Source organism: Geotrypetes seraphini, chromosome 1 (genome assembly GCF_902459505.1).
Source record: "Geotrypetes seraphini chromosome 1, aGeoSer1.1, whole genome shotgun sequence".
NCBI classification, from domain to species: Eukaryota; Metazoa; Chordata; class Amphibia; order Gymnophiona; family Dermophiidae; genus Geotrypetes; species Geotrypetes seraphini.
The window spans coordinates 59,934,568-59,948,978 of record NC_047084.1 but is presented as its reverse complement, the minus strand read 5'-3'; the positions used below and the strand labels follow the sequence as shown (position 1 = coordinate 59,948,978).

The 14,411-nt window shown below is 47.4% G+C and overlaps 1 protein-coding gene across 4 annotated transcripts in view; it reads right to left on the bottom strand.

Annotated features, from left to right (window-relative positions):
- Positions 1–14,411, bottom strand: part of PAIP1 (poly(A) binding protein interacting protein 1) — a 190,961-nt gene that overhangs the window by 27,317 nt on the left and 149,233 nt on the right. For all 4 annotated transcript variants that reach the window (XM_033931761.1, XM_033931742.1, XM_033931751.1 and 1 more), the window contains exon 8: positions 7,864–7,981. In XM_033931761.1, coding sequence (XP_033787652.1) covers positions 7,864–7,981 — 118 coding nt within the window. The remainder of the gene's footprint in view (positions 1–7,863; positions 7,982–14,411) is intronic.

The following is a 14,411-nucleotide window of genomic DNA, read 5'->3' as shown; positions in this document are numbered from 1 at the left end:
CACGTTGACTAAAGAAGAAGCTCCTAGCATTCGTTTTGAATCTATCCCCTTTCAACTTTTCTGAATGCCCTCTTGTTCTTTTATTTTTCGAAAGTTTGAAGAATCTGTCCCTCTCCACTCTCTCTATGCCCTTCATGATCTTGTAAGTCTCTATCCTATCCCCTCTAAGTCTCCTCTTTTCCAGGGAAAAGAGTCCCAGTTTCTCCAATCTCTCAGCATATGAAAGGTTTTCCATATCTTTTATCAGACGTGTCGCTCTCCTCTGAACCCTCTCGAGTAACGCCATATCTTTCTTAAGGTACGGCGACCAATAATGGACGCAGTACTCCAGATGCGGACGCACCATCACCCGATACAACGGCAGAATAATTTCTTTCATTCTGGTAGTAATACCCTTTTTGATTATACCTAGCATTCTATTCGCTCTCTTAGCGGCCGCTGCGCACTGTGCCGTCGGTTTCATTGTCAAGTCCACCATTACCCCCAATTCCCTTTCTTGAGTACTCTCCTTCAATAACATCCCTCCCATCATATAGCTGTACCTCAGGTTTCTGCTTCCCACATGTAGTACTTTACATTTCTCAACGTTGAACTTCATCTGCCATCTCGTCGCCCATTCCCCTAGTTTGTTCAAGTCCCTTTGCAATTCTTCGCAGTCCTCTTTAGTCAGAGCTCCACTAAATAGTTTGGTGTTGTCCGCAAATTTTATTATCTCACACTTCATCCCTGTTTCTAGATCATTTATAAATATATTAAATAGCAGCAGCCCGAGCACCGAGCCCTGCGGGACACCACTCGTGACCCTCCTCCAGTCTGACTAGTGGCCCTTCATTCCTACCCTGTTTCCTACCCGCCAACCAGTTTCTGATCCATCTATGTACGTCTCCTTCCACCTCATGGTTCTTCAGTTTCTGAAGTAGGCGTTCATGGGGTACCTTGTCAAAGGCTTTTTGGGAAATCTAGATATATGATGTCTATGGGATCTCCTCTGTCCATCCGTTTGTTAATTCCTTCGAAGAAATGCAATAAGTTTGTTAGGAACGATCTCCCCTTGCAGAAGCCATGCTGGCTGTTATCTGAAGTTTGTTTCTTTCAAAATGTTCATCAATGTTGTCTTTTATTAGTGCTTCCGCCATTTTCCCCGGAACCGAGGTCAGACTGTAGTTTCCCGGGTCACCTCTTGATCCCTTTTTAAAGATGGGCGTAACGTTAGCTATCTTCCAATCCTCCGGGATCATGCCTGTTTTCAGGGATAGATTGCAAATTTGCTGCAGTAGTTCCGCTATCTCTTCCTTTAGTTCCTTCAGAACCCTTGGTTGTCATGTAAGCTGCGGAAATGACCATACAAATCCACCTGGAAATGGTGGCTTTAGAAGCCGGTCTACCTTTGCAGGCAGGACCCACCAGAACAAACAGGTGGTCAGAGAGGCGAAACTCGCTGGTGACTTCCAGATACCACAACAAAATTATGCGCATGTCCAAGGACCACAACACCTGGTCCTGATCCCTTGAACCAGAGGAAGCAAAAGCAGGAAGCTGGACTTCCTGATTCAAATGGAAAGCAGAAACCACTTTCAGAAGAAAGATGGAACAGTACGCAGTATTATAGCAGAATCCGTAATATGCAGAAAAGGATCCTGGCAGGAGAGGGTCTGAAACTCCAAAACCCTTTGGGCTGAGGTAATAGCCCCCAGGAAGACCGTCTTGATCATGAGATCCATCAGAGATGCCTGCTCCAGAGGTTCATAAGGCGGACGAGCCAGAGAGCAGAGAACCAGATTAAGATTCCAGGTCAGACAGGGAAGGCGCAAGGGGAGCCTAAGTTGCAGAGCGCTCCATAGAAAAGGAGCCACATCCGGATTAGCTGCCAATGAACCTCTCAGAGGAGGAAGGCCCATACATGAAAAACCGGCAATCTGCATTCAGAGCAAAGCTACAGCTAGGCTCTTCTTCAGGTCATCCTGCAGAAACTCCAGGACCCGAGGAATCAATGGAAAAGATGGGTCTATCTGTCTCAGGTAGCACCAGGTCTGGTAACACCTCCAAACCTTTGCATAGGATGCCACTGTGAACTTCCTTTTGCTGTGAAGCCAAAAAATAGCCCCGGCTAGTTAAGGCTGCATGTTCAAGAGTCATGCCATAAGACCAAAGCGGTCTGGATCCTGCATCGCTATTAGACCCTGAATGAGAAGGTGAGAATGACAAGGTAGCCGGAGCCCCCGATCCTGCTGGGGCCGAACCAAGTCAGCATACCATGGCCATCTTGACCAATTGTGTGTAACCAGGATCACCAGACCACCGTGCACTGCTATCCACCTCAACAGATGCCCTATCATGAGCCACGGAGAGAAGACATAGGAGACCTTCTCATGGCCAGGGCCTCTGCTGCCGGCCTCACGACAATGACTGAAGAATCTATTCGCTTTCTTGTTGGCTGCAGTCACCATGAGATCGAATGTGAGACACCTCCATTGATTTACTATGCAATCGAATACTCTTTGAGACAGGGACCACTCTTCAGGGTCCAGAGTCTGACGACTGAAAATATCTGCTTGAACGTTGTCCACTCCTACAACATGCGCCATTGACAGTGCCACAAGGTGTCCTTCTGCCCATCAGAAAAGAAGCTGAGCCTCCATGATCAGGAAGGGACACCTCATGCCCCCCCCGCCCCGCCGATTGACGTAAGCCACTGCCGTAGCATTGTCCTAGAAGACATGGACAGCTCGATGATGGAGACGACCCTCGAAGTGGAGAAGAGCCAACTGAATTGCCCAAAGCTCCAGGTGATTGATTGACCACTCGCACTCTGAGGGTGCCCACTGACCCTGAACAGGGACGGTCATATAGCACAGTTACTTACCGTAACAGGTGTTATCCAGGGACAGCAGGCAGATATTCTTGACTGATGGGTGACGGCACCGACGGAGCCCCGGTACGGACAATTTTAGAGTGATTGCACTCTAAGAACTTTAGAAAGTTATAGCTAGGCCGCACCGCGCGTGCGCGAGTGCCTTCCCGCCCGACGGAGGCGCGCGGTCCCCAGTTAGGATAAGCCAGCTAAGAAGCCAACCCGGGGAGGTGGGTGGGACGCAAGAATATCTGCCTGCTGTCCCTGGATAACACCTGTTACGGTAAGTAACTGTGCTTTATCCCAGGACAAGCAGGCAGCATATTCTTGACTGATGGGTGACCTCCAAGCTAACAAAAAAGAGGGATGGAGGGAAGGTTGGCCATTATGAAAATAAATTTTGTAAAACAGATTGGCCGAAGTGTCCATCCCGTCTGGAGAATGCATCCAGACAATAATGAGATGTAAAAGTATGAACTGAGGACCAAGTAGCAGCCTTGCAGATTTCCTCAATAGGAGTGGAACGGAGGAAAGCTACAGACGCTGCCATAGCTCTAATCTTGTGGCCCGTGACAGAACCTTCCAGTGTCAGGCCGGACTGAGCATAACAAAAAGAAACGCAAGCAGCAAGCCAATTGGACAGAGTGCGTTTAGATACAGGATGACCCAACAAAAACAGTTGAGGAGATGATCTGTGAGGTTTGGTGCGATCAAGATAGTAAGCCAGAGCACGTTTACAATCCAAGGTATGCAAAGCCTGTTCACCTGGATGAGAATGAGGCTTTGGGGAAAAAAACAGGTAGAACGATGGATTGGTTAAGATGAAATTCAGACACAACCTTAGGAAGGAACTTGGGATGTGTGCGGACGACCTTATCATGGTGAAAAACAGTGAAAGGTGGATCCGCCACCAGTGCATGGAGCTCACTGACCCTCCTGGCAGAAGTGAGAGCTATTAAAAAGACCACTTTCCAAGTTAGAAATTTAAAATGCGTTGAGGCCAACGGCTCGAAAGGAGGCTTCATCAACGCAGAAAGAACCACGTTCAGATCCCATAGAACAGGAGGGGCCTTAAGAAGTGGTTTCACATTGAAAAGGCCCTTCATGAACCTTGAAACTAAGGGATGAGCTGAGAGGGGTTTTCCATGAATCGGCTCATGAAAAGCTGCAATGGCACTAAGGTGGACCCTTATCGAAGAGGATTTAAGACCAGAGTCAGATAAGGACAATAAATAGTCCAACACCAGTCCCACTGCTGTAGATATGGGATTATGGTGATGTAACAGGCACCAGGAAGAAAACCGAGACCACTTTTGTTGGTAACATTGAAGAGTAGACGGTTTCCTGGAGGCATCAATAATAGAACGGACAGGCTGAGAAAGGAGAGCATGAGCTGGAGTCAGCCCGAGAGATACCAAACTGTCAGGTGCAGAGACTGTAAGTTGGGATGAAGCAGCGTTTGCTGATGCTGTGTAAGCAGTGAAGGAAACAGAGGAAGAGGTATGGGTTCCCTGGAACTGAGTTGAAGTAGAAGGGAAAACCAATGCTGTCTGGGCCACCGTGGAGCGATGAGAATCATGGTGGCTTGTTCCCTCTTGAGCTTGAATAAGGTGCGCAGCATGAGCGGAAGAGGAGGGAATGCATAAAGGACTTACAGGTGGAGGAGTCTGAAAATTTAGAGAGTAGCCGTGGGCGATGATAGCAAGTACCCACTGGTCGGAGGTGATTGCTTCCCAGCGAGATAGAAAAATTTTTAGTCGACCTCCTATGGGCTGAGGTAGAGGACATGAGGGAGGAAGACTGGCAATGTCCTGGAGAAAGGAGTCAAAAGGGCTGCGTCGACTTAGGTTGAGTAGCCGGTTTGACAGTGGGCTGCTGTTGTTGACGAGCCTGTTGCTGCTGCTGACGCTGTCTGCGAGGTTGAGGAGGATGAGGCTGAGCCGGTCGAGCAGAAAACCTCCTTTGATATGAAGATTGTTGCCTGAATGGACGAGGAGGAGGAGGTTTCTTCTTGTTTTTCAACAAGGTATCCCACCTAGTTTCATGGGCGGAGAGCTTTTGTGTGGTGGTATCCATGGACTCCCCAAACAGCTCATCCCCTAGGCAAGGCGCATTGGCAAGCCGGTCCTGATGGTTTACGTCCAGTTCTGAGGCCCGCAGCCATGCTAATCTTCTCATTGCTACAGAGATAGCAGTAGCACGAGACGTCAGTTCAAAAGTATCATAAATAGAACGGACCATAAACTTCCTGAGTTGCAAAAGACTAGAGGTACATTGCTGAAAAGCAGGAAGTTTACGGTCCGGAATATACTTTTGAAAAGAGGTTACCTGTTGAACGAGATGCTTCAGGTAAAATGAAAAGTGGAATGCGTAATTACCTGAGCGGTTGGCCAGCATGGCATTTTGGTAAAGACGCTTTCCAAATTTGTCCATGGCCTTTCCTTCCCTGCCAGGAGGGACAGAGGCATACATACTGGCTCCTGCAGATTTCTTTAGGGTTGACTCTACCAACAGAGATTCATGGGGAAGTTGGTGTTTGTCAAATCCAGGTATTGGAATCACTTTATACAGAGATTCCAGTTTTCTTGGGGCTCCTGGGATTGTCAAAGGAGTTTCCAGATTTTTATAAAAAGTTTCCCTCAAGATGTCATGGAGAGGTAACTTTAAAAACTCTTTAGGAGGTTGGTCAAAATCCAAGGCATCCAAAAATGCCTTGGATTTTTTAGAGTCAGACTCTAAAGGAATAGACAGAGTGTCTGACATCTCCTTTAAAAATTTAGTGAAGGAGGAGTGCTCTGGCTTAGCAGTAGTATCCTGCACCGATGGTTCCTCCTCATCAGATGTGTAATCCTCCTCGGTACCGAGGGGATCATCTGAATTGTCCCACAAGTCAGGGTCCCGTACCGATTGTAAATGGCCCTGGGAAAGTGGAGTCGATGTATCAGTATGTTTAGTCTTGCGTACCGATTTACCAGACCGAGTGGATACGGTACCTGGAGAATGTAGAACGGTACGAGGTTCAGAGAACAGTACCGGCTCCGACACCGTAGGAGTAGCACGCCGTTTTGGTTCAGCTGACAGAACAGGCATGGACAAAGATTTTTGCGGTGCCGAAACAGTCGATGACAATAAAAGAGGCTGTTCGACAGACGGCACCGACGGCTCAGTCAGTACCGACACTGGAAGGTTCGGAGACAATAGAGCCGGGAGCAACTGTTGGAGTTGCTGCTTAAGCTGGACCTGGAGGATAGAGGCAATGCGCTCATCCAACGTTGGTCCCGATGGCACCGGTACCGGTTTTTTCTTGCTCGGTACCTTCGGTGCCGCTCGACGCTCGGGAGAAGTCGATGCCGATGACGAGGCAGAGACTTCAATGGGAGCGGAGCGTTTACGGGGCCGGCGCTCAGTCTGCAGGACTTGGCTCACTGCATGCTCGACTGGCGGGCCTAGAACAGTAGGGGAAGGCTTCTTAGCCAGCTTACCTACAGGAGTCGACACCGACGATGGATCTGGCGGTGCCGAGGTAGTTGGAGTCGGTTTGGAGGAAGTCGTCGACGTCGATACCGGTGCAACTTCCATAGCGGTACCGAAAAGGATCCGCTGCTGAATTTGTCGATTTTTTAAAGTTCTTTTTTGTAAAGAACTACAGCGGGTGCAGGTTTCAGCCCTATGGTCCGGACCCAGACACTGGAGGCACCACTTGTGTGGGTCGGAGAGGGAGATAGGACGTGCACACCGCTGACACTTTTTGAAACCCGGTGACGGGGGCATGAAGGGAAATACTGCTGTAGCAAAATCGAAGCCCGAGGCTTCGATGGTGCCAACAGGCCCCGCCGGGTCAGATTCGACAAAAAAATGAAAAATAAAAAGATTTTTTTTTTTTTTTTTTTTTACACAAAAGGTAAATAAGAAGAAAGAAATAAAATATGAAGAAAAAAATACGCGCGAGCGGGAAGGCAAGTGAAATAGAAAAAAACTTCCAACAGCCGTTGGAAACACGCGTCTTCTTAGCTCCGCGGAATTAAGAAAACTGGGGACCGCGCACCTCCGTCGGGCGGGAAGGCACTCGCGCACGCGCGGTGCGGCCTAGCTAGAACTTTCTAAAGTTCTTAGAGTGCAATCACTCTAAAATTGTCCGTACCGGGGCTCCGTCGGTGCCGTCACCCATCAGTCAAGAATATGCTGCCTGCTTGTCCTGGGATAAACACCGCTCCCCAGCCTTTGAGACTCACATTCGTAGACAGAATCACCCAATCTGAGATCCAGAGGGGAAGGCCCCTGGAAAGTGAGAGGGGTCGCAACCACCATGCAAGACTATTACACGCCACAGTTGTCCAGGGCAGGGATGCATGTAACAGGTCCCACTGGGGATTCCAGCGTGAAAGAGCATCCTGCAGCGGACGCAAACGGGCTCTGGCCCAAGGGACTACATCGATCATCGCCACCATGGTCCCCAGAACCAGGAGGTACTGCCATGTATGCCTTCAGAATCAGAGTGGCCAAAAGGTCCCTGACAACCTGTCGAAGCTTCTCCTAACGGGAGACAGGCAGGAACACTTTGTTCTGTCCTGTGTGAAATCGAACTCCCAGGTATTCCAGATCCTGCAATGGCTTGAGGTGACTCTTCCTGAAGGTGATCATCCAGCCCAGGCGCTGCAGCAACTGCATCACCTGATGAACAGCCTGACACCTCTGACACCTTCTGTAGGCAAGAAAAAATTCAAGCATGCGCATTAGGGTCGCCTATATACGTGCAGCAAACCAAGCCTCCCTAGCTTTATTTGTTTACGCAAGAAAAATTAAGGTCTGATACATTTTGAGCCCTCGTATGTTACCTTAATGTAGGAGAATAGTCAGTCATGAAAAATGCTTGGTTAATGTGCCATTGTATGACATCTTGATTTATGTATATTGGTGGTTGCAAACTGCCATTTTGTACTGTGCATATTAACCAACAAAGAGAGATTAAACAAATTATATTTGAACAAAAACAGTTTTAAGTATAATCATACCATGAAATAGTTTGGGTCATTTTCAGGCGTTGCTTCACTATATGTGGTGGTTGAAAGAACTCTTCCCCAGTTACTTGAACGAAGTTCTACTAATTTCAGAAGCATTTGTTTTACATCTCTGGAACATAAATGTATATAAAAGCTCATGAGAAGACAATGTCAGAATAGCATTTTCTGTTGCTTTGAAAAGAATAATGAAATGAAGTGCCAAGATACATCTATTACCATTACACTTGGAAGGTTTAAAGAGAAAAGAGTAAATGCTTAGCATAAAAGAGAACTGGTACATCATAGTTGCCAAACATATTAAAAAGGCACTTAATAATTTAAGAGAAAATTCAGAAACATTAAGCATTATGTCCAACTCCTATTAAAGGTCCAACACGAAGGGCAATTTTAAACAAAGTAGTAAATCAAGGAGTATATAAAACTCATTTCTTCTCACCCCTACATATTATGAAGACTTTTATATCCCCTCTTTTAAAAAACTTTTCCTTTTTTTCTGCCAAACCCATTCCCCCTTCATCTTTAAATTCTGCCTCTTTTATAAAGGTTTTGCCTCCTATTGCTGCTGTTCTTCCTGTTCCCATGACAAATTGTCCCCAACTCATGCTATTGTCCATGTCTATTATGTTCCTTACTCCAGTCTGCTTTGGAAGCCCTTCAGTTTACAGATTTGTAACCAACTGGACTCATTTACCTTTCTATTGTGTAATTTTCCACTTGTTTATTTTATGCAATGTATGCCTTTTTTATTTTATCCAGTGTGTATCTTATCATCATGACACAAAAAAGATTTGTCTGATATCACTGGAGAAAATGTGCTTCATCCAGCAGCTTAGGAACGTAGCAAGGCCACTGTTGTCAAATCTGAACATTCAAGGTTTTGTAGACATTTAGCTAGCCTTCGCATAACACTGCCTAAGGTTTTTACAACAATAGGGAATAGGGATAATCCAACATGACTTGTTCCAGAGTCTTGCCATTTCTATTGTCAGACCTTGATTCTTCATTCATTATTCCAACTCTTTGTTTAATTCTTGTGTCCTGGTAGTTGATCCATCAACTGTTGTGCACTAAACTCTTGAGTTCTACGGTCCATATCCCACAAATGGCAAAAGCCTGAAAAAAGATTTGGCAGCTCCAGTATTGGGCAAACAGAGGTCTATGCTGGACAGACTTTTACGGTCTGTATCCTGCAAAAAGGTGAACCTTTGGTAATTCCAGTGTTTTAGATCAAGTTGGGGGGAAGGGGGAAGAAATCTTGACTGGTAAACTGAATACTATTAGGGTATGCCCTGAAGAAAACCACAGCATGATGGCTGAAATATCTGTTCTTTCTATACAGATGCAGCGAGACCTGGAAACCTGCTACAATCATGACGCCAGCCATGGAAGCCTAAGATAACATAATTTAGGGCTCCTTTTACGAAGCAACGTTAGCGGTTTAACGCGCGTAACAGCGCGCACTAATTTGACAGCTGCGCTAGCCGCTACCACCTCCTCTTGTGCAAGTGGTAGTTTCTTGGCTACATGGGGGTTAGCACGCGCTAAAAAGGTGCGTGCAATAAAATCGCTAACGCGGCTTTGTAAAAGGAGCCCTTAATGTAGTTTATGACTAGCTTTCGAATGTAGCCCCTTCTTCCACAGATCATCAAACTTTTTGCAATGAAAGATTAGGTTCTTACCTTTGCTAATCTTTCTTGTAAATCCACGCTCTATTCCTGGTCAAGTGGGTTATGCATCTCCAGTCGCGAGACTGTTTGTAGGAAGCTCATTTATATAATTTTTTCCGACCCTCAGGATTGCCTCATGGATTCAGTTTGTACAAAAGCAGACAGTCACCTGTAGAAGACACAGACAAAGGAGGGGTAAGGGGAAACTCCCCGACAAATCAGTCTAATCTGCTCATAATATGAAATATCATAACAATCATAAACAATTAAAACAATCGGAACAGGTTACTGAACAGTATAAACCTGAAATAAACTGTGCTATAAGGAGACACAGCCTGCACTAACAGAAGGGGGCGCTACAATTAGGGACCCCCAATATAAACTGTAAAACTTATTGTATATTAGAAAGGCTGGTCAGGAAACCAGAAGTCCAGCTTACTTGTACTTGTTAAGAGAGACAATCGGTGAATCAGCAATTTCCAAAACAGGTTCCAGGAATAGAGTTCGATTTACAAGAAAGAAGATTAGCAAAGGTAAGAACCTAATCTTTTGTTCTTGTACAATCCCACTCTAGCCCTGGATAAGTGGGATGTAACAGAGCAGTCCCGTAGAGTCAGGGTGGGACTAATGAGCACTGCTTCCAAAATGGAGGAGCCAAAACCAACATCTTACTTGGCTGTCACATCGATCCTGTAAAACTTGGTAAAGTATGCAAAAAGGACCAGGTAGTAACCTGCAAATCTCCTCCAGTGAGATCGCCTATGACTCTGCCCAAGAGGAGGAAATACCTCTAGTAGAATGGACTTCAACAGAAAAAGGAAGCTTCTTTCCAGCCGTGACGTAAGCAGATAAAATAGCCAAACAAATCCATCTGGAAATAGGGGCCTTCGAGGCTAACCTGCCCTTATGGGTAGGATGACCCAACACAAACAGGCAGTCAAAGACCTGAAATTCATTTGTGATCTCCAAGTACCGCAACAAAATCTTGTGCACATCCAGCAACCACAACATACGTTCCCTCAAACCAGAGGGAGTAAAAGTAGGCAGTCGAACCTCCTGGTTAATGTGGAAGTAGAGAATGACCCGGGGAAAAAATTTGTCCCCGCCTCCGCAAACTCGGTCCCCATTTCTGCAAGCTCAGTCCTTGTCCCCGCCCTTTCCCCGTAAATCATCTGATCCCATCTGCAAAAGCCTTGAATAGTTTTATACTGAATTAATTTTATTAAAGTATAAAAAACCCAATATTCTGTACAATTGTCATTTTATAAATCAAAGCTCTGGCTGCCAAACTAGAGGAAGAGATCTTCAGCTGGCAGGGCTTTGTGTATAAACATTTATCAACACAGCTACAATACTACTTTATCCTAAAACAGAAAAAAGAAAATATAAATTTTTTTCTACCTTTGTCATATGGTTTCTGCTTTTCCTCATCTTCTCGGCATTCTCTTCCTTCCATCCACTTTCTTTCTGTCTACCTCTTCCATATGGCATCTGCTCTATTTCTATGCCTATACCAGAAACTCTCCACCTCTCCCCTTTCATCTCTATCTCCCTCCTCTCCCCCCTTGGTCTGGCACCTATCTTCTTACCTCCGTTCCCCCTATGGTCTGGCAGCTGTGTCTTCTTCACTTCCATCTCTCCCTCCCTCCCTCAGGTGTTTTTTTAGCATCTCTCTCCTTTCCTCTCTTCAGATCTGGTATCTCATTCTTCCCCCTCCACCAATGCTCTGGTATCTCTCTCCCCTCTCCCTTCCTTTTCTTGTCTGCTCTTCTCAATTTATTTTCTACCTCTTGTCTAGTTTCTTACTTTCCAGTCCTCAATTTCCCTTTCATTGTGTCAACCTACAGCTTGCCACCTCTTTCCTTCACCCCTTCCAGTATCTCATTAACTCTATCCTCTTCCCCCAATCCAGCATGTGCTTTTCTCTATCCCCTCCTTCCATCCAGTATGTGCTCCCCTCTCTCTCTACTCCCCACTTCCCTAAAGGCGTCGGTTCCCCTCTCTCTCCTCCCCACTTCCATCCAGCATCTGCTCATCCCTCTCTCTCTCTCCACTTCCCTTCAGCATCTGCTCCCCTCTCTCTTCCCCACTTCCTTCCAGTGACTGCTCCCCTCTCTCTCCTCTCCACTTCTATGCAGCGTCTGCTCCCCCTCTCTTCTTCCCATTTTCCTTCGGCGTCCGTTCCTCTCTCTCCTCCCCTTCTCTCTCCACTTCCATTCAGCGTCTGTTTCCCTCTCCCCTCTCCCATCCAGCATCTGCTCCTCCCCTCTCTCTCCACTTCCCTCCGGCATCTTCTCCCCTCTCTACTTCCTTTCAGCATCTGATCCCCCCTCTCTCTCTCTCTCTCTCCTCCCCACTTCCATGTGGCGTCTGCTCCCTGCTCTCTCCTCTCCGTTTCCTTTCAGAATCTGTTCCTCTCTCCCCTCTCCTTCGGCGCCATTCGACCTCTTCCCCTCGTCGGGCCATCTCCCCCTCCCTTCCCCTCACCTTTGCGGGCGCTATTTAGAATCGAGGTTTTTCTCTCCGAGCTGCCCAGACGCCATAGCCTTCTCACAGGTCGTGTTAGACTACTCCGAAACTTCTCCTCTGATGCAACTTTCTGTTTTTGCCTGGACGGCTTACGTCAGAAAAGTTTCGGAGTAGTCACACATGACCTGTGAGAAGGCTTACATCAGTCACTAGGGGGGCACCAGGAGTGCCTCTCTGTGCACAAAAGCTCAGCTTCTCTTTTGGAGGGTGGAAAATCACCTCATGCTTTCAGCTGCACATTGCAGGGGTAGACAATGTCCTGGCAGATTATCTCAGCCAGCAGACTCTGGATCCCGGGGAATGGTCGTGGTCAGACTGTGGCATTGTCCAAGAAGACACGCATGGCCCAATTCTGGAGAAGACGCTCAAAGTGAAGGAGAGCCAGCTTAATCACCTGAAGTTCCAGACAATCGATCGAGCACTTCTTGGAGGGGGACACTGGCCTTGAAATGGACATAGACCTCCCAGGATCTGAGGTACTGCCATGCCAGGCAGTCGGGACTGGAGTGGCTAGAAAGTCCTGGATCAACTGGTGAAGCTTCTCCTGGCATGAGATGGGCAGGAACACCTTGGTCTGACCCGTGGTGAAGTGGACCTTCAGGTATTCCAAGTCCTCCATCAGGTCGAGGTGACTCTTCAGAAGTTGATCACCCAGCCTAGGCGTTGAAGCAGCTGGATGACTTGGTGAACCGCCTGACGCCCCTCAGACTCTGTTGGAGCCCTGATTTTCTAGTTGCCTAGATACGGGTGGACCATAACTCCAAGCATGCGCAGGTTGGCTGCCACCACTACCAACACCTTGGTGAAGGTCCTGGACACTGACGCTAACTCGAAGGGTAATGCTGCAAATTGGTAATACTGCCACAGTGCGTGGTACTTCAGGTACCTCCTGTGATCTGGAAAGATGGGAATATGGAGAAAGACCTCCATCAGGTCCAGAGAAGCTAAGAACTTTCCCAAAGCCACCGAGATGATCACTGAGCGTGCCGCTTCCATTCTGAAATGGGGAACTGAGGGCTGCATTGACCACCTTGAGGTTCAGGATTGGTCTATAGTCTTGGAGCCTCTCTTTGGCATGATGAAGTATATCGAGTATCTGCCTGAGCTCGATTTATGCTCCGGAACGGGCTCAATGGCCACGATGCTCGGCAACCTTTCGGACCATTGCCTACACCTGGGCCACCTTTTCTGGCCTCACTGCCGGGGAGTCCAGGAAGAGATCTGACAGGGGCAGATGAAACTCAAGTTTGTAGCCATCCCAAAGAATATCCAAGACCCAGCAGTTGGAGGTGATGGCCCTCCATTCTGCCTGGAAGGCCGAGAGCCACCCCCGATCTGCAGAGAGAGGTCTGGCATCAATACTGTTTCTTAAAGGTTGAGGTTGAGCAGCTCCCCATCGACTGCTGGCATCAGGAACCGCTGAACCTGTGTTTGGCTGGCTGAGAAGGAAGCTGCCCCGAGAAGCCCTCATTGTATTGATAGGAATATCTGAAGGGACGAAAGCTAGGATACCCCAAACTTTTAGGGGGCCAGGACCTATTATCTGGCAAGGACTTAGGTTTTCAGATTTGCACACTAGCCAGACCTTTACCGAATAGCAAGTGCCCTCTGAAAGGAAACCTATTCAGTCACCTTGGAGGATGAGTCACTGGAACACTGACGGATCCACAACATCCTTTACAATGAAATGGAATACACTGATAGCTTGCTAAACACTATGAAGATATCATACAAGGCGTCTCCCATATAATCCACCCCTGAAATCAGAAAGGATCCTGGATCATGATAGTATCAGGATCATGGCAGAGCTTGGAATGTCAAGCTCTCTGGCCACAAAGGAAGCTGCCATTGCTGCTTTTAGCCCAACAACCGCAGATACAAAGAGGCATTTGAGGACAAATAAACCCTGCGGTCCTGCATGTCCTTTAGCACCCTCACCCCCAATCACTTGGGAGAGAGGTGTGCTTAATGATCTGAGCCACTAAAGAATCCAATTTCGGGAATGAAAAACGCTGGTTAATGGCACCCACCATAGGGTAGAGCTTGGACATGGTTTGAATGCATCTCAAGGGACCCTTAGGGGCCTCCCAGTAGTCCATGAGCATCTTGACAGTGTTTGGATGATCAGGGAAGGAGGCAGCCTACTCATAAGAGAGCATTCCGCAGCAACTGACTGCCCAACCTCCAACTTCAATTCCTAGAGGGATTCAGAGATCAAATTGACCAAGGCCGTGGGTTTAAAAAATCTCCGCACCATGGGGTCCTCACCCAGATCCAAATCCTGGAGGTCCACAAGCACCACAACATCCCCCGTAGTGGTAGTACCAGCCTGCATAAGCAAAG